We start from the raw sequence: 21,344 nt of genomic DNA, 5'->3' as shown, positions 1-21,344 counted from the left end.
CCTCGGGTCCGGAACCGACCCTACAAAATTAAGATATTTTTTTCTCAGGAATTATTCATAAAAAATAGCGCGCGGGGGAAATAGAAATATTATACATCTTCTTTGGAATTTTCCCGCACTCTTCTTTGCGCCGTATACATTCTATATTTATCAACTTTAAACGCGACGCCTACGTTTATTTCCCTCGAAATTTAATATTTCCGTCGTTGATGTTTTATAAGATGATGAAAAATGTTATTCGCGGCGAAAGCCAGGTACCCGCGTTACTAAATCTTATTCATTTTAGCCGCTCCACGTCGGTTATTTATAAAGGAGATTGGGTTTGGATGTTTGGAATAAATGATCTTCGGAGGAAAGAAGTTTTAAATGTTGTATTTATTTTATTTTCTAAGAGACCGTCTAAGTACAAATCCTACTAGAAAACATGGGAACTTAAAATTTAAATTACGAAGTTATTTGAAATTCATTAATAGACATCAAAATGCTTAGATATTACATACATTTACAATTAAAATTTTTAAGTATATGGAACTTCAGGCCCATATTTATAGAAAATGTTTTTGACTCGGAAAATCTCTTAGTGACATTTAACCAAATTTCAAAAGACATCGAATTGCTTTCTCAAAAGCTAATTCAACTACCACTTTCAAATTGAGAGGTGTTGAGATCCATTTCATTTCTAAACTTGATGAACTAAGCCTATGTATATTTATTTCCTTTTGAGTTCTGGGGGATGCAGATATAGCACTATAATTAATTACATCTACAATTAAAAACAAAGTAAACATATTAAAACAAATTTTAACAAAGAATTAAAAGTTAGGCGTAAAATTGAATTTAAGCGTTTACATAATTAGTGTTTTTTACATTTTAATTAAGTTAAAAATTAAGTGGCCTAGGCCCCGACTAAGATTATCGAAGTGATAGTTGAACAGAATTCTAGAGGCGCTTCAAATAGGCTGATGTATCTCAGTAAGCCTTCCGATTTAGGCCACGCCTACCGTGTCAAAATATCGGGAACAATGAGTCCCCTTAGATTTTTAGTCCATGGTTTATCAATACTGAGGCATCACCGCATCTGAAATTTTTATTTACTGTACGCTTTGTCCCGTGCTGAATATTAAATGATATGCCGATTTAGTCGGCCTTAAAAACATTCCAAGAACCTCATTGAATAAATGCCGCGTATCTCAAAGCCGAAAGTTTGTTTTTAATTATTCAAATAATACGCTCTTCTTTCGGTTAAACGAAACCCAAATTTCGCGGAAGATTTACATTTAAATAACGCTGAAAATCTCCGGTTATTAAATAAGCAAACAGTCGTTAAAGGAAAATGATAAAACCGCTTACAAAAATAAACCGGAACGACAATCTAAAAATAACTTCTAATTTAAAAGGAAAATAATATCCATTTTTCTAATATTTCAAATAACCAGCGCTTTATTTTAATCAGAAAAAATTTCCTTCGCAAAACGTACTTTTTCATTTTCATCTTTTTTTCGTAATTTTAAATATGAAATCGATATCTCGAAGAGAAAGGGTACTTGATGGCCCGGGAAGCCTTTTGAAATGACTTTTTCACGAAACTTCCCCCTCTTTTCCAACCCAGCCTTCCCGCGGTTTAAACTAAACGTTATTTTAATTACGACTACGCCGAGTAATTCCACGGGTTGATTAAAAAAACTGATTAAAAGATTTGGTCTGTTAAAAAAAATACCACAAAAATAACCGTTTAAAGGGACGATGGGCAAGAAATACAAAGCTCGCTTGCTCGTAAGACATTAAGGCGATAAGGAGAAGATATTTTTACAGGGGCGAAGGTGCGCGGGAGCCAAAAAATCGAATCAACGGCTCCTAAGCTAAAATGTCGTTAGAGCTTTAGAAGAACGGGAAAAAATGACGATTGCTACTAGAGAAGTGGAGAACAGTATTTCGATTAACTTCAGCTTTTTGAAAAAGGGTCATCATTATTAAGGTATTAAAATTAAAGGATAATTCATTGAGAAGATAATTGGTAGAATTCTGAAGACATTTGAATTTACTGGTTTAACTCTAACTCGAAGGGTTATGGTCTTCAATTGACACATTTGACAAAGTAGAAGATCGTTTCGCGGGGTTAACGTCATTAGAGACCTATTTTTAAATACACGAAGTCTAAGCAGAGGGCGCCACACCGAGAAAATATTAAAGGTTCAAAGGATCGTTTGAAAAGTCGGTACAAACTTCAAGTAGCTACTCGCATTCAGTCACGTGATTTAAACGGGCTGGAAAGTGGGGTTTTGAAAAACGTCATCCGTGACGTCATTAACGAAATTTGGCGCGTAGAACTACTTTTTCTCAAGTTCGCGAAGACGTAAACAGGCACCGCTGTGTTGGGATTTTGGTATGAAGAAATTCAGCTGTGGTCTTGGTTAGTGTTAGCTGAGCTCGCAGGAAGTTTTAAAATGTCGTTAATCTTTAACGAGATTTAGTTTAGTGAACAACAAATGTTTAACGAAAAATTTATTTCACTGATAAGGTCTTTTGGTAGTAGTGTGTTCGTAATTTTTTAAATTATTATTTGCGAGTTTCATCGAATTTTGTAAAAAAAACGCTAAATGAATCGAAGTCAATTTCTAAGGGCCTTGGTTTCACTGGAGCATTGTGATAAACCTAATTAGAACTCAACCACAGTTCTTTTGTCTTTTCCCATTTATCTAATTCACCAACAAGAGATATTTTCGTATCATCACGTTTCCGTTTTTTGTTTGAATTAAACTCGTTCATTATAATTAAATAAATATTAAAATACTAGAACCAAAACCACGTCCACGAAGGCCCGAATATCTTATTTCGCGTATGAATACCTCTCACTAGTCTTTCTCTCTCTCCGGTCACTCCACACTATTTTCAAAACATCTCCGTCAGAGCCAAATTCCTCAAGTGGGGAAAAAAGAAAATAAAGCAGGGTCCGAATTTTTTTGGAGATACCACGTCACTAGACGATTTCAAAACCCCACTTTCCAGCCCCTTTAAGGCAACCGTACTTACCCACTTCGCTAAACACGTGATTCAGTAGCCTCACCCTTAAAGTAGAGGGGTTCGACATTCGTACAAATCCTGAACACTCTAGGTAAAAATTATTTTATAAATCTTCATATCAACTTGAAAATCCTGAAATCTGGACGAAAATCAGTTCCAAAATCGCAAATTCCACCTAATACACTAAAATCAACACGAAAATCTTGCTATGAAATGTCAAAATCAGTTTTTGATTCCTGAAATCACTTTGAGATTCAAAATCGCGTACGCAAAATTTGCAAATGACCCATTGTTTTTAATTCAAAAGATTCTTTGGCCCTTCAAGTGTTAGAATGGCAGTAGTAAAAACGAAGTCTGCGAAGCGTAACTTCTAGGGCTGTGCGAGTATTCGAACATCATAGAGTACTCGGCATTTTTTAAGGTCGAGTACTCGAACCCAAATAAGTAATTGGACAATTCTCGTCGATTATCGAGTACCAAAAAATTGCATAGCTGGGTACTCTATTACTCGAATAAGCTGCTCTAACAAGGAGACGACCCGAGGTGATAATCACCGATTTTGATCAAAGTCGGGTATAATGTAACTTGAAAAACCTGCAAGGGAAAAGTTGCGACGGGCTTTCGTTTTGCCATGGCAACCGAAAACGTTTTTGACAACATGATTTGGAATTTTTCTATTGAAAATAACAAGGGAATCTGAAGGATTTTAAGGGTCCCCCAATTGACCAAATTGCATTTAAACTTGATTAAATTTAATTTTTTAAATCCATTTAAATGCATTTTTAACGTTTTTCAAATTTTAAATATATTTTTTTTAAAGGTTTCACAGGAAGGGGGACCCTTAAAATCCTTCAGATTCACATGTTATTTTCAATTTGGTGTACACTATACCCGAGTTTGAACAAAATCGATGATTAGCACCTTGGGTCGTCTCCTTGTAAGTTCTATAAGATGGGGATTTTGGCAACTTTTTGGGGTGGAAATAATAATCGGTACCATACAAGACGTACAAACAACAAATGCTTTGAATGACCTTGGGGATGGATCAGGGTGTTTAATACGTAGTGCTCCTGCGCGGTTTTTCTCCAAACAATTTTATCAAGTTTTGGTTTGGGTATGGAGTGTCACTTTGATGTCTCTTCACGAGTTCGGATGTCGGCCGGCGTTAGGACTCAGGAGTCTTACCTTCCTAAGCAATATAGGGACAGAGACTAGACGGTACATTAATAATTTTAAAAAAGGATTTTGTTATGTTATTTTACTATTAATAACTATCATTAGGCTAGTAGCGTAGTATACTAAACTTTTATATCCCACTAGTCACTATAAGATTACTAAAGTTGTAGAAACTGTGGTTTATTTTTAAATTAAAGTCATATTTTTCATCATTGAAAGTTAGTTTATACTCATTTTAAATATAATTTCCTAATGACTCGAATAAAACCAGCTCCTAATCAAGTAATCGATAACCCGACTCGTACAAAAATATTACTCGAAGATTTATATCTGAATTACTTGAGTCGAATAAGAGAAAATTTCCCCCTAATCAAGTACTCGATTACTCGACTCGACGAAAACATTCGTACTCTATACCTGACTCGATTGCCTAAAACCACTACTCGCGCACCCCTAGTAACTGCTTTATATTATGGATATTTAATCAAAATACTAGTGTTGTTAATTTTCCGGATAAATAAAATGCGAAAATTTTCCACAAATCGGAAAAATAAAAAATTGAAACATAAATTACTTTTTAAGGGTTTTTTAACTTTTTATCGATATAAAATGTCTATTACTAGAAATCTTTAATAGTGTTACATTGTTAATCAGTTGAAACTAGTCTAGACTCTAGAAGTTTAGTTTTACTTTCAGATTCGAAAAATGAGGCGAAAATGCCGCTTTATTTAATTTTGCAAACAATATTATTAATATTATATATTAGACTAATCATGGAATAAAACCTTTTTTATTTTTTTCGAAAAAATACGGAAAATTTTCCGGAAAAAAAGCCTTGGTCATTTTCCGGAAAATTTTCCGACTTACAACACTAGAAAATACAACGCGGTAGATATCGTTTGGGCAGGAAATTAAATATCACAGCCCGAAGTTACGAGCAATTCCATTAACTTTAATCTGTCCGAAAAACTAACATTGATTATGGTCAGCTCGAAAACCTTCATAAAGGCATGTCCGTTAAATATCGTTAAGCCGTCGCTAATAAAACAAGACTGAAGCTTAAATTAAAAAGAGAAGGCAAAGAGTGCTTGAAGTGTAATGGGTGTCCCAGTCATCGACAAATATTGACACTCGACGGCTCCAGGAATGTTACACCAACGACAAAAACATTCGAGGTGGGGGAGCTGTACGCCTATTCAGGACCCCCTATTTCAAAAAATAACATTTTCGTTTAAAAGGAGTTTTTTATCCGTTAATATTTTCTTCATAAAGCTTTAACGATAATAGATAAGAAAATTTCAAGTAAGAAGCAAAATCTATTTAGTTTATACGCAACATAATTTATTGGGAAAAAAGCTCGAGATCATAGACCATAACAATGTAGCGTAAATCATACTGGGTGTGCTTTGCTCCTTGAAACAGGCCGCGCTTCCCCGCAGCACGCCCGTGTAGTAGTTGGTTTTTTTCGCCTGTTCTGGGTTTTTTGAGCAGGGTAAAAAGTGTAGCCCTATGACGTCATTTTACTACAATTCTATCTTGACGAAAAAAACGAGTTGGAGTAAGAAGGTAGTTGTTAAAGGTTAAAGGTTATTTATTAGCCGTAGCAGCCGTAGTTTTAAGGTTTTAAGGTTTTTTTGATGCCGTTTTCGACACTCTTTTGGAACAGGGCGGCTCACAAAGAGCACGGCAAATATGTGACTCATTTTCTCACTTATTTAATAATAATAATAATAATCAGCTAGGCTAATACCCAAGGCACCACCTTAGGCCTAATTCAGCAAGCGACTTTTAAAGTCAATAAATAGCATCAGTCATTAGGCGAGAATCAATAACCACACCGCCATCTATCAGATTTGAAAATAACTAAACTGACATCATAGCATTTAACTATTGGATTTTCGTTATTAAAAGCTTGCCACATGTGAAGGTGTTCAAAACCCGTCATGTTTTCGTGACACGAAATTTAAGCAGACGAATTTTCTATATAAGCTAGATTACTCCCTCTACACCTCCGTTCGAGGAGGAGTAAAAAGTGTAACCTTAGAGCTCTGGAACAAGCGAAAAAAATTCGGGATCGGGTCAATCTTACCCCGAGAACAGGCGAATAAAACGTTTCAGGGTAAAAAGTTAACACTTTTTGTCCTCGGACAGGCGAAAAAACCCACCTATTGTAAGTTTGGGTGTTTTACACTATGGCCGTACTATTGCTGAAGTGGTGTAACTCTAACCCAATAGCAGCTGACGTGGAAATTCATAGATTCGAATGATTGTAATTCATTTTGTCCAAAGGAGCACGATAAAAATTAGCCAAAAATCTTGCACCTTTATATTCCAAATATATGTTATGACACCATACATGAAACTGTTATTCAATTATTTTTGCCATTTTTTAAAATATTAAGTAGATATATATATATATATATATATATATATATTGAGTTTCATGTGATTATCAAATGCCAGTCATTTTCCAAGATGACTGACAATTAGCTTACTAATTTTTACCCACGTAACTAATTAATTTCTGTAATGATTAATAAAAAGTCTAATAACGATTATTTAATAGCGGTCTTTAAGCAACGTCTAGTCCATTATTCACGTCTGGCGAAATATTTTTTCGTATACGCGGCAAATTTCGCTTTCGAGGGGTAATTTCAAAGTGTTCCAGGGGTATAATAATTAGTCTCAGAACGTAATGAAGGGTGGTTTTGAAAACCCCAAAAGCTACTGAATACAAATATTTATCCACCATTTTAGTTTTACAGGAAAATTGGCTGCACAAAACTTGTTTCAGTGCGATATAACCCGATCCCGAACTATTAGAATCAAAATATTCATAAATTACCAGTTATCAGACTTAAAAATTTTATCAGCTTCGGAAATTTAAAACATTATCAGATTAGAAAATTTAAAACGGTATCAGTTTAAAAAATTTAAGAAGTTATCAGACTCGAAAATTTGGTAAATAGTCAGGCTCGGAAAATTGCAACTTTACCTGAAAACTCAAGATTTTACTAAATAGTCAGGCTTGGAAATTTGCAACTTTATCAGACAACTCAAGATTTTACTAAATAGTCATGCTCGAAAAATTGCAACTTTATCAGACAACTCAAGATTTTACTAAATAGTCTGGCTCGAAAAATTGCAACTTTATCAGACAACTCAAGATTTTACTAAATAGTCATGCTCGAAAAATTGCAACTTTATCGGACAACTCAAGATTTTACTAAATAGTCATGCTCGAAAAATTGCAACTTTATCAGACAACTCAAGATTTTACTAAATAGTCAGGCTCGAAAAATTGCAACTTTATCAGACAACTCAAGATTTTACTAAATAGTCATGCTCGAAAAATTGCAACTTTATCGGACAACTCAAGATTTTACTAAATAGTCAGGCTTGAACAAATTGGAACTCTATCAGACAACTCAAGATTTTACTAAATAGTCAGCCTCGGAAAATTGCAACTTTATCAGACAACTCAAGATTTTACTAAAATATCCGTTTGGAATTTCAGACTAAAAAATTTGCGAAGGTATTACTTACTCTGCGGCATCGTTCAGGCGATACGAAAGTTTCGGTGCCGGACATTTCGGGTCGGACAGCAACACCCTGTGTAACTCTATAATATTAACTTTACACAAATAAATCGCGCGAAGGGCTTTCGAGGAAAGGGGACTTATATGTCCACAAACCGTGACTATACCAAGTCCTTCCTGCTCACATTTTTTTTTATAATTTTATTTTTCCTGTCGTGACTAAGATACGGAAGTAGCTTGTCTCTCGCAATATCAAAATAACGGTTAGAAAACGGCGACTGAGGGGTTTGGAGGGTATTGGGCCCCCAAAAGCGAGTCTTCCGTTTCGGGCCTAATAACAAATGGCGTGGTATAATCGGGGACGGATTAAAGACGAGAGGGATAGGACCGCGTCCAAATGCGGTCTGTTCTGGAAAGAGAGGGGACATGAACCGGATCGATTACTCCTGTCCAAACTATTTCCAGCTCTTTGTGGACGGGACATCGACGGTGTGCTGATTAAAAGACGATAAAATTTTCGTTCTGTTTTGCTATCGCGTTTATTAGATCGGTAAGTCGGTAATCTACCTGCTCTATCATCTTCTCGCGTACGCGATGGGATTTTTAAAGGGAGTACGAACATACATATTTATGGTGAATTAAAACATTTCACGCTTCTGCTAAAGGGCTTTACGGAAGCTAGATGTCATTGGCGCTGGATACGTTTAAAACAAATTCATATAGCCCGTGTTAGTAGACGATAGTCCCTACCTCTTTTAATATCTGAACGCTAAATTATTATACCAAAACCGGTCTTTTTTTAGAAAAATAAATCTAATAAGGAACAGTTATTAATATTGAAATTTTAGTGACTTTTAGTATTTATTTTTATACGGAATTGTACTACATAACACATGAATTTTGGTTTACTTAGCCCGTTTTATAAGCCTCGTTTTAAAAGGTTATTAAACATTTCTTTCGAAAGAATTTAATTAATAGCCTGAAAACCCCGGCCAATTATTTATATGATCATTGTTACATTTCAAATTATCATATACTTTGCAAAGATACATTTTGCGATAAACATTTTATTAAAAATGTTGGAATTCCTATATTTTTTAAAGAGCTAGCCACATTTTTTAAGGTTTTAAAACTTGTAATTCGATTTTCTCCAAACTTGATTTTTCGAGGTAGGATGTTTGTTAAGTCGGGTCTAGATTTATCATTTGCAATAATTTACCACAGCAACGTACCACTCTGAAAAAATAAATTTAATGATTTATCCTATCAGTAAAAACAACTAATTTCCACTGGTCTAATTCGTAATACAATAGGCTTCAGATGGCTATAGTCACTTTCACTGCCCAAAATTCCTTTTGATTTTTCTAAAATCATCCTCATAAATGCATTAATTTAAGCACAATATGTTTTACGAATCCGATAATCCTTATATTTGACAATGGTAGATCTTCAAAAATTTTACTTCTCGAGTAGGTCAGCTTTCTAGGCAAATGCGTTTATGAATAATTTAATTCGTTCCTGTATTTCTGCGGAGAACTGAGGCCAATTAAGGCTAGTTCCCACTTGACGAATTTTCCAGACGAATAAAATTTTCGCGCAATGAAAAAAGACGCGTTTTTTTGGTCGCTGGGGAAGCGGTTTTCACTTTAGCGCGAAAATTTAAAAACGCTGAAAACAACTCGTGCGGGTTTTTAGTTATGTTTTAGGCCTAACATAAAATATCAGTTCAAAATGAACCAAATGGATGTTCCTGTTGATAATTTCCATAAATAAACGATTCTATTCGTGAGATAATTACCTTTACTTCAGTATCTTGGTCAAGTTGGCTGAGCCGCTTTTCTAAAGACCTAGGCTTAATAAGTGACGGACGGGAGCGGAATAGATCGAGGGAACGCATTTTCTGATTGGCTGAAGCTTTTTATCGCCAAGGTGTGGACGTCAAAAATAGAACATTCGCTAGATACCGCGGAGACGCGAATTTGAAAAAAATCGCAAATTTTATTCGCGAGCGTCAATTTTCAGCGCGAAAATTGTTTTTTTCGCTAAGTGGGAACTAGGCTTAGCACTGTGGAAGTCGTATTATGGTCAATTATTTCCGAGACCCGCTAAATTTAAAAAGGTTCGCTTTGCCTTTTTCTGAATTTCTAGCACTGGTTCACCCTTGTATTAGAAGAGCCATAGCTTGTCATTTTGAAGCTAAGAAATACCTTTGTATCTTTAATTTTAATATTTAAAAATATTTGTGACGAATATCTGACATAAATCTAATCTTAACTTTATTTGGAACAGTATCCATTCTTTGAAATAGCTTGTATTCATTGTCAGACTCATCTTTCTTGTAAGGAATATAGCGTCATCTGCCGTAATAGCCGTCCACTAAATATGTGAAAAAATAGTAGACGACTTTTGAATTTCGGTTGATCTTCCAGCTGTGGCGCGGAGATAATTTTTAACGAGCAGACAGTTTTCATATATTCAATTTAAAACTCGGTCGTTAGGTGGCGATACTTATGACCAAAATTTAAACTACGAACGAAGCCTATAGGCGCTTCAATAAAACATCTTCAAGGAAATCGCCAAGAAGTAATATATCCGACAGTCAGAACCTGCAAGTCGCTGTTTCTTTGGGGCTTGTTGAAGCAGAACGGCTACCCTGTTAAAAGGAAACACTTGTTGCATACCGTACAGGTGAAAAGTTTCCATTATTTCAACAAGCACTATATAAAAAGTGACTTGCCGGTCCTGGAAATATTACTTCTTCGCCACCCTTTCATCATAAGAAACATAAAACCAATGAGTATGACACTTGTTACGATTTTAATGCAAGTTTTCTGGTCGAATCTTTACCCCAGACTGACACCTAGGAGCAACAAACACGAGGTGAACACAGCCAGACTTTATGGGGCCCTAGGCCCAAGTAAATTTTGGTGCTCCCCTTTCAATAGCGAGGGAAGCGAGCTAGGCGCTTCCTCAATTTATAATTGAGAAATGGAAGGAAAATTCATTTTGCTGCCAGATTTAGTATGTCGTCAGGGGCTAGACGGCAGTCCGTCAGAGAATGTGACAATCAAACGTTTTTGGTTCATAGGGGTGGACGCATTTACTAAAATAACTCCGGAAAATATTTTGTGAAAAGCAAATGATGAAAGTTTTGTACTTTTATTTTTTTCGAACCCTCTTGGTGCCCCTTGTAGGCTTGGTGCCCTAGGCCCAGGCCTATTCGGCCTATTGGTTAATCCGGCCCTGAACGCAGCTAGCCTTTAAACACGCTAACGCCGTGTTGCGTACAAATTTCATTGGACGAGCCTTTACGCTGCAGGTGTTACGGAAAGGGGGAAGACAATTTCCGAATTTCCCCCTTCCGACGGCAGCAGGCGCTAAAGCGTCTAACCAATGCAAAATGTACACCCGAAAATCCACGACTTTTGACGGGTTGCGTTCTCCTTGTGTGGGTTTGTTGCTCCTAGCTGACACTCTCAACCAGCTCCCTTGGTTGTAGTTTATTTCCCCTTAGGCATATTTAAACACTAGAAGGCTCTGTGAAGCGAGCTAAACCTTAAAATCAGTTCGGTGATAATTTTTCCTAAGGGACATACTTATTGTCATTACGTTGCTTATGATATCATGAACTATATACTATACCGAGAAATCTTACTTTTTTAACCGTTGGAATACTTTTTTTTCAAAGGCATAAAAAAACTTCCATATTTCAAGCGTTAGGACCTCGAAAGATAAAAGCAATTATGTTCAGTATAACCGCAATTTATTACAAAGAGATCTACTTGAGACATATCCACCCCTCACCGAAGAAGAAAGAAGTCAATGAAAAAGGAAAGCTTAATTTAAGCAAGAGGAGACGCGCTTCTTAGATACCACCAGATCAATTACAACTTTTTTCTTCAATATGTCATGTCCAGAATTATTCGAGGATATTTCGCGTAAAGGAAAGACTAATGCATCAGAAAGGGCATTAATAGAAGAGACGAGATTAAATCCGAGAAAGATAATTTCCGTCATAAATAAATCACCAGCGCGTTTACCAGTAGTTTCGATAAGGATATAATTGAGAACGTACATCGGATACAAAGAGATACGATTTAATAATTTAGAAAGTACGGTTCATTAAATATAAATATCCTGATGGAGTGAATTCTTAAATGAACTTACAATTTCTAGGACTTAAGCCGTTACCTCAGTTCCGAAACCATGTAAATCGACTTACGCGTATTTGCTTTTTTAAAGCAAGTGTCGGCCCTGTCGTTGCCCTCTGTATTTTTGATTGGGTCTATGTAACGAAGATGGCTATGATTGCTTAGATCGTCGGGAAGGTGCTTCCATCTATTATCGACTTTCAAAAACGTATTGTCATTTATTTGAAAGTCGATGATTACGTGATTGAAACACGTGATTGCGGAAAAGCCAATCCGAGCTAAGTTGACTGCGCACGTGATTACGCATAGCCAATCAAAGGCACCTACTTTTGAGGGAATAATTTGCGTACTCAACTTGTTTCAATTTCGACTAAACTCGGCGTTAGTGACATCTCTCGCTCGCCAATGATACTAACCTTAAAATAGGAGCCGACACTTGCTTTAAATCTTTTACCAAACATATAAACAACAACAAAAAATTATTTTAGGTCTAGAGCGCCACCTCTTGAACGGCACATGAGATATTTTTCATAAGTATTATTTTAAAAATTATAATCATATTATTTTTTATAAATACATTATATTTTATAATATTTCCATATCACGAATAGATAAAAATTAGAATTTAATAATTTGAAAAATTTATTTCTTAATTATTTCTTAGTTTTTTAGTTTAATTTTTCTTAATAATAATTAACATTATAAAAATAACTCAGTTTATAAAAAAAAATATTATCACAGTATTTTTCAAAAGTATATTAGGAAATATCAATAAATCTAGAAAATTTGGTATTTGTTAAAAGTTTTAATATTTTAATAAAATGCAATTTTAAAGATACTTGGTTTTGTAATTGAAATAGCGAAAAGTTATCTATGGAATATATTTGGAATCTAGAATTTCTTCGCATTTTCTAAGAATGTCCGGCGTAATGTTTAAGATTCGGTTGATGAACTATCTCCGGGGAAATTAACAAACTCTTTCCGCAACTGTAAACTGAAATGGGATTTATTTTAATAATTGTAATTTACTAATTAGCCGGGAAAATAGCTTCCTGCTTAATAAATGTGAGATTCACCGTAACTGAGAGAGACAATTTTTACTTTCATTTTGTATAAAAATGTTGAATATCTAGCTTGAAAGCTAAGCATTACAAGCTCTTTATCTCAAGGAACGTGTCTAAAAGCTAGTTTTCACTGACTTAGAAAAACGTGTGAAAAATAGCGTTGCGTTTGGGATTACGTTGTGAAATACTTGCGAACGTTTTGAGTGTTTTTGGTATTTACACATTCTTATTTTTTGCAATTTTCCGCGTTTACTTTGTGTCTAAGCCGCGGAATCTGTGCTTATTAAGATATAAACCTCAAACAAAGCACAAATACTGTGTATTTGAAATTGCCCGATCAGGTAATTTTTCTCAAAAGCTATATAACCTAGAATTATGACATTTTCAGGGTATATTCTTCAAAAAGGGAATTCTTTTATTTGCAAGTTTCAGAAAAAAATTAAAAATGTTTAATTTATTCATAATTGTTTTTCATTGGTAGACAAATTTCTATTAAGAAACTTGAAGACCATACTCAAAAACGTATAATTTAATTTATTTCTATATGAATTAGCCTATTTTTAACATCTGATGATTTCTTGAAAATACAAGTTGGTACAAACCAACAAAACATTTTACAGATACTTGTCAAAAATGTTTTGACTATATATATTTCTGCCTTCAAAACTTCAAAGATTTTGTTCAATCACAATTTTTAAATGTATGGTTCGTAAATTCTTCTCTTTGTGCCATACAGATCTCAGCGCGATAAATAATTTTATGAAATTACGTTTGTGTTATACTATCTGCATATAAAAGTTGGAAATATTCAATTATTCTTTTATGTTAGCATTCCAGACTCCAAACTTGTTCATTGATAAAGCCCCTTAAGAAAACAATTAGCAACATCGGGTCTTACAATCCACGGTGAGGAAATTCGTTTGTTAGATGTTACGCAGCATCACGTTGTTGATTGAAACCAAAGATTTCTGTAATTGGCCAAGAAATGTCGTCCAACTCGATCTATACTTCGTTTTGAAGAAAAGCTAAGAAGTTCTGTCCATTAAGTCCATTTGTAAGTAGTAACTACAAATGGGCCAATAAGACTATCCACGAACAAACCTGCCAAGACATTTAGTCTAAATTGAGCTTGGTGGTGATAAGGATACCAAAGTGTGGATTTATATCATTACACCTGTGATTGTTTTGTGATAAATAACATTCATAAGTGTAAACGCAAAATTTCGGATGTTCGTGAGACATGTTACTGAACCAGTTACAAAAGCCATATCGGAGTTGCGTATCTCCATTATGAAGTTCCCGATGAAAAGGCACACGCTAGAATGAAACTTACGACTTTGTAGGACATAGGTCAGTGATTGATCTAAGTCGTCTCTCATGGTTCTAACGCTTCATCGAGGGTATGTAACAAAGTAGGCGAGGCAGTGTCTTCCATGTCAATGCTATGGTGCCCTCGAACAACGGTGTTTGTGACACCTAGGAGCAACAAACACAAGGATAACGAAGCTAGCCTTTAAACACGCTAACGCCGTGTTGTGTACAAATTTCATTGGGCGAGCCTTTACGCTGAACGTTTTACGGGCGGGGGGAGACAATTTCCAAATTTTCCCTTTCCGACGGCAGCAGGCGCTAAAACCTCTAACCATTGAAAACTGTACACAATAAAATAGACGACTTTTGACGGGTTGCGTTCTCCTTGTGTGCGGTGCTGTGTTTGTTGCTCGTAGGTGACACGGTCTACTGTGAAGATAGAGCCTCACCCATATCGATCTGACTGACTGGAGATAATTCACCGAACACAATTCTAGCGTAAAATAACACTGTACACGAGAAGTTGAACAAGAAATACTGACCCATGAACATAACTGACCTTTGAGTTGAATTATTAAAATATGTTAATTTAAAATGAAATAAATATATACATGTAACGATGGATACTTCTTAGTATTTTTGCATTTAACTACGATGAAAAATTCTATTTATATGAAGAATCAATGTATCTAAAACAGTCTATCTAATTTTAATTTTCTTATATGAACTATTATTGTAACACAGCGGAGGGAATAATTTACGAACTATACATTTAAAAATTGTGATTCACTAAAAGCTTTGAACCTTTAAAATTGGTGGTACCATATTGTTTTCAAGAACTTATAAAATAGTGAAACGTACGCCATTTTCGATCGAACTAACTTAAATTGTACGTTTTTGGGTATGTCCTACAGATTTCTCGTTTCAATATTTGGTCTAGCTTCTATCTATTGATGAAAAAAATTAGTTTTCTAAAAACGTGAACATTTTTCTCTCGAAACCATATATCCTGAAATATTTACTTTTTGAGAAAAATGGCCTGATCGAGCAATTTTGAAACACACTGTACAATATAACGATCACCGATTACATCGAAACAAGTACTTTCTCGGTAGAAGAATGTCAATTGTTTGTTTGTTTCAGATAAAAATGGCTACGCGGACACGGAGAACGAGTCGCCTTCGACGCTCTGGTTCGGACTGGGCTGTTGTCATCGAGCCGCCGCCCCCAAATGCCAACAAGCTTGCATACAGGTACTGGTACTCGATAATCGTTTGATAAGCGAGAAGATCCTTTCACAGGGGTATCGCCATTACAGGTCGTATTTTAATTACTCGAAGTCTTAACAGATGGCGCCAGATAAAATTAGCGAATAAGTAGATTAGTCCATTATGAAAAGGGATAATAAAGCTAAACCCTAAACAAATTTTAAGAAATTAAAAAAAAATTAAAAACTTACTAATAAGCTCGTACCGATAGGTCTTCGAGCAACAAAAAGACGCGAAACTTGGACCAAATAGGTCTTCGAGTGAAAAACTAAATTAAATCAAATACAATTTCCAGAAAATTTTTCGGCAAATCGGAAAAATAAGAAATCTAAACGATAAATTTCTTTTTAAGGTTTTTTTAATTTTTTTAACTTTTTATCGTTATTAAATGTCTAATATCAGTAAACACACTACAAAACATTAACATTGTTACATTATTAATCAGTTTAAAGCTAGTCTAGAGGTTTAGTTTTACTTTTAGATTCGAAAAAATGAGGCGAAAATGCCGCTTTATTTAAATTTGCAAACAATATTTAACTAATCATGGAATTTTTATTTTGGAATAATACGGAAAATTTTCCGGTAAAAAGACCTTGGTCATTTTCCGAAAACTATTCCTACTTACGACACTAGGAAAAAGCATGGGTGACGTATTATATACGTCATGCTGCCAAGTTCATATTGAACTCGATACCAATTGGGCTCTATTCGCGAAGTTAAATGTAATTTCACGTTTAAACGAATTAATTTCGATTTGATCCTTTTCTTAGGCGGTTTCTCTGAGCTATCTCTACCCATTTTGCCCCAAGGAAGAAGAAGACCTTCTTTACAAGTGCTTCTACAAATTGGACGGTAAGTTCTCATTTTCTTAAAAGAACGATTTTCTTACTATCCCCAAAAGTAAATAGGGGGAGAAAGTCTATCACTGCCTTCAGATTTTACCTTCCACCATGCTTGACAACCTTTTTAAAGAGCTAGTGATCACGTGATATTTCTAACCAATAAGGATAGCACATTACGCGCGAAGTAGTGCATTTGTGGTATTCCGGTCCGCGCTCAAGATGAAAATTTTGAATTTTATTCCCTGGCAACCATGTCACCGCCTCGCGATTTCAAATAGTCTCTTTGTCCAATGCTGACCATTATTTCCTTCGATAACGGTTGATTTTAATTAATAATTACTATATCAATTGTAAAATAAACAAAAAAAGCTCGTAGCTATAGCTATTATTTCAGTTAAACTTGCAAATTGTTAGGCCTTAACATCGTAATTTAGCAATTAGTCCTGATCTCTGCTCTTAGATGGCGCCACGCTCTCCACGATTTGAGTGAGCGTTATTCTAGTTACGGTTTATTTCTTTTCAAAAGTCGTGTTATTATTTTTAAAATGTCGCATTTCAGTTTCTATCATATATCTACTTTATTTAGGAACTAAATTAACCAAATTATCGAAAGCAAAAGTTTAATATTCACGTATTTTATAGAGAACTATTTTTCACCGTGGCGGAGTACAACCGATACCTTTGTGTCCCTGTAAAGAGGCGAGGGGGAAGTCATTTCCGAAGCCCAAAAATTTTACCCCTCAAATAAGACGTCGTGCCGTTGGACCCAAGTGCCAGACTTTCTTCCCCTATTTACTTTTGCTATCACGATATTGATCAAATGATATCTCTCCGGTATACGTAAAAATAATAAGCCCTTCTTGTTAGCGAAAATAAATTTCTACGACTGGTAACATTACGCACTCATCTTTAAATATAAATAAAAGTTGCTCTTAGACAGGTTTCGCCAAATGGATTTAAATTTGAAAAGCACGCGTGAATACTGGGAATAGGAAAATCACGGTTAATTGAACTTAATTCTAGTTCAATGTGGACAAACTTGGAGTCACTAGGTGGTTTTTTTTTCGCCTGTCCGAGGACAAAAAGTGTAAACTTTTTACCCTTAAACGTTTTATTCGCCTGTTCTCGGGGTAAGATTGACCCTATCCCGAATTTTGTTCGCTTGTTCGAGAGCTCTAAGGTTACACTTTTTACTCCTCCTCGAAAGGAGGTGTAGAGCGAGTAATCTAGCTTATATAGAAAATTCGTCTGCTTAAATTTCGTTTCACGAAAATAAAACGGGTTTTGAACATCTTTACATGTGGCAAGCTTTTATTAAAATCCAATTGTTAAATGCTATTTAATGACTTTAAAAGTTGCTTGATGACTTAGACTTAGCCTAGCTGATTATTATTATTATTAAATAAATAATAAAAATTAGTCCTATATTGATGATCTCACCACCGGTCGCCATCTTAAAAACAAAACAAATATATAACCTATAACCTCTAACTACTCCCTTCTTACTCCAACTCGTTTTTTTCGTCAAGATAGAATTGGAGTGAAATGACGTCATAGGGCTATACTTTTGAACCTGCTCAAAAAACCCAGAACAGGCGGAAAAAAACCACCTACTGTCGCCGAAGCCCCGACTATGGCTGCGTTCAACAACTATCAACGGAGAAAAACCGCTGAGTTATCGTTGAGTTCTTTTAATCAACGCTACGTCACAAAAATCTAAAAGTTGTTGTACGATTTCATAGTTCGCTGACTTAACGAACAAAATATCGTCTGCTACCCCTCCTTTTACTTTGTCGAATGACGTCACGACACCGATGAGCAACGGAAAAACCTGCTCCTCCGACCGCTGACTTCGTTGAGCAACATGACGTAGAAACCGGAAGTTCAAAAAAGCGTACAGTAAGCTCAACGATCAGCGCTGACCTCAGCGCTGAGTCCGCTGAGTCCCGCTGAACGTAGCCTAAGCCTCTCGCAGTGATAGTTGAACAGAATTCTTGAGGCGCTTTAAAACGGCTGGCGTACCTCAGTAAGCCTTCCGATTTAGGCCACGCCTACCGTGTCAAAATATCGGTAACAGTGAGTCCCCTTAAATTCTTGGTCCATGTCTTCAGCATAGTCTTTCCTCATTTCATGTCATCAGAATTATACGTAGTTACAAAGCTTACACCTAGGAGTTGCTAGAAGTTTATTCAACTTCTAGATATATGGTACGACTTTACGAAGGCCTTCTAAACCGCCCTAATAAAAAGGGCAATAAAGATGCTTAGTAGCGATACGTGAGCGGTAAAAGTAAATTAAAACACTTATTAAACTTTTAAGGGAAAACGAGAGAGAACCAAATTCATCGAGGGTCTTTCTTTTTGCTTTTGTAGGCCCTGGACGGAACTTTCGAAACGGAAAAGCTTTTAAAAACTTCCCACTTTGCCCTCCCCTCTAGCTTCCATCCCCCGTTTTCTTTCCCACGGATATTAAAATCCCCGTTAATTCGGAAAATACGGAAAAGTTTTAAACTTGACGGGAATTTTTCAATTCGAAAATCCTTTAAAATAAACTACCAAGGCTTGAAGTTTCAAAGGGGTCAAATCTCCCTACATCCCCAAAAAAAAATGACCTCTTTAATGGGTAAATAATTGCCGGAGCAGTAAAGAAATGGCGAGCGGGGGTCCTAGGATATTTTATTTCCGGGAAGGGGGAGTGGTTGGATGGATAAAAATTGGGAGATTTAAGGGGCCTGGCAGTGTTGGGGAAAATCTGCAACGCAAAATATTTGGGGTGAGGGGGTGAGGGGGAGGGGTTGGCTTGAAAGGAAATTATTCATGAAAAGAGAAAAGAACGGCTCGATTTTGACGCGATGGCCGACCCCTCCATGTCCTATAAAAGCGGCCACCGTTTAAAATTACAATACATCTACCGGGTGTTTCGCGAGGAATTTTGAGGCCTGTTCCTCGGAATTACAAAAAAAAAGGTTTAATGAGTCGGGCTCTAAAGTATTTCGTGTCGGAATAAAAAGCTTCGCATTTCGTTTATTTCGTTGTTTTGAGGGTGTCCCTTATTATTTATTTGCTCTTAGGGAGAGGTCTCGCAGCCCTGGGCGAAACGCGTGGGTGGAACTGAAAAGGAGACATCCCGAGGTGTTTCTCCCCGATTTTTTTCAAACTCAGGACTTAAGTAGAACTTCCTGTACCTTGAAACCTCCTAAAGGGAAAAGTTTCAGTGGCCTTTCGTTTTGCCATGGCAACCAAAAATGTTTTTCACAACTCAAAGGACATCGCACTTCTTCTATGGGATTTGGCTTTCGACAGATTTTTTTCAAATTGAAATATGTTGTTGAGCTTGATCAAAGGAGCAAAGTTGTCCATTGCCATTTTTCTCTAGCTCCTATAGTTTGTCCAATATCAGCGGTCAAAAGTGGACGAAACTTAGTGTAGTCTATTTGTTAAAAGAATTCACGGCCCATCGGTTAGCGTTCTATGTTCGCGCGTCGCTAGTCCAGGCTCACTATCAATAGAGTTTTCTTGCCAAGATTCGGGATGCTTCCCAAAACAGAGCGTCGGATTTGGTTTCGTTCTGATCACGCGATGAATGAACTCAGTAAATAAATAGTTAAATATTGAGTTTAAACTGTCGTGTGACCGTGACTTTAACCGACTATGTGACTATAATCGATAAATAAGTGTTTGATCGGTTATGGTGTGGTTGTTTCTTTCCTATCAGCGAGTGTTGAATGTGGGATTTAACGAAACAGTTAATCATATATATTCTGATTTCTTAAGTATTTCTTTTATGGTATGTTTTATTTTATTATAGCTCATAAAATATTAAGTAATTAATAATTCCACGTACGAAAATTAATCGAATAATTATTTGCTAGAAAAGAAATAATGAATAATGAAGTAGAGGTGTAAAAATCTTGGCAAGAAAACTCTATTGATAGTGAGCCCGGACTAGCGACGCGCGAACGTAGAACGCTAACCGATGGGCCGCGGCCGTGAATCCTTTTAACAAATAAACTATACTAAGTTTTTCCACTTTTGACCAGTGATACTGGACAAACTATAGGAGCTAGAGAAATATGGCTATGGACAATTTCACTCCCTTGATCAAGCTTAACAACATGTTTCAATTTGAAAAAAATCTGTCGAAAGCCAAATCCCATAGAAGAAGTGCGATGTCCTTTAAACTTTCTCTAGGTAAAATAGCATGCAAGGGTCCTTGCCAAAATCGATAAAATTGGGTAAAATAAATAAAAAGGCGTAAAATCAATCACCCTAATTTCTCGATTTTACCCAATAGTTTTGCCAAAATTTTAATTTTTTAATTTTATGAAAATGGCAAATTTACAATCCGTTATTTTCTCATGTTATTTTACGTAGATAAATTCTAAATTTGAGTTGTGAAAAGCATTTTTGGTTACCATGACAAAACCAATGGCCATTGAAACTTTTCCCTTTAGGAGCTTTCAAGGTACATGAAGGTCTACTCAACCCCCGAGTTTGAACAAAATCGGGGAGAAACACCTCAACATTGGCATTCTCCCTTGGTTTAATTTTTTCGGAGTTCTGGCAGGATGGGATATTTCCCGTTCATTTCTTTTATATCCATATCCGAAAATTATCCGAATAAAAACTTATTTGTTACATATTAAATCGTATAATAGTCGTAAATAATATCCATAAATAAACAGTTCATCAAATTTTATATGATTAATTGAAATTTTGTCGGTTAATTTATCCGTTTCCCCGAGCTCTAGGCCGCTGGAAGTGGGTAAATGCTATTGACCACGCGCTATGCGGTGATTTCCAATCTAATTTATGAGCTGTCTATATTATCTTTACCGAAAAGCAGCACTTAATGACCGAATTTAATTAGACATTGTTGACCTGACTCCAATAAACATCCATTCCTTACAAGAATCGAATGCGTGAGTAACGGGGAAACAGAATGCTAGAATTCAAGAGTTCGCCATTAATTT

At 35.8% G+C, this 21,344-nt stretch overlaps 1 protein-coding gene across 1 annotated transcript in view; it reads left to right on the top strand.

The window, feature by feature from the left end:
- The window catches only part of Reck (Reversion-inducing-cysteine-rich protein with kazal motifs), a 95,100-nt gene that overhangs the window by 25,491 nt on the left and 48,265 nt on the right, over positions 1–21,344 (top strand). Inside the window, exons 2-3 of the mRNA XM_090160796.1 lie at positions 15,406–15,515; positions 16,301–16,382. Of these exons, the coding sequence (XP_090016922.1) occupies positions 15,406–15,515; positions 16,301–16,382 (192 nt within the window). The remainder of the gene's footprint in view (positions 1–15,405; positions 15,516–16,300; positions 16,383–21,344) is intronic.

This window comes from Leiobunum rupestre, chromosome 10, assembly GCF_980474605.1.
Source record: "Leiobunum rupestre chromosome 10, qqLeiRupe1.1.hap1, whole genome shotgun sequence".
Classification (NCBI taxonomy): Eukaryota; Metazoa; Arthropoda; class Arachnida; order Opiliones; family Sclerosomatidae; genus Leiobunum; species Leiobunum rupestre.
This window is presented reverse-complemented; position numbering and strand designations above follow the sequence as displayed.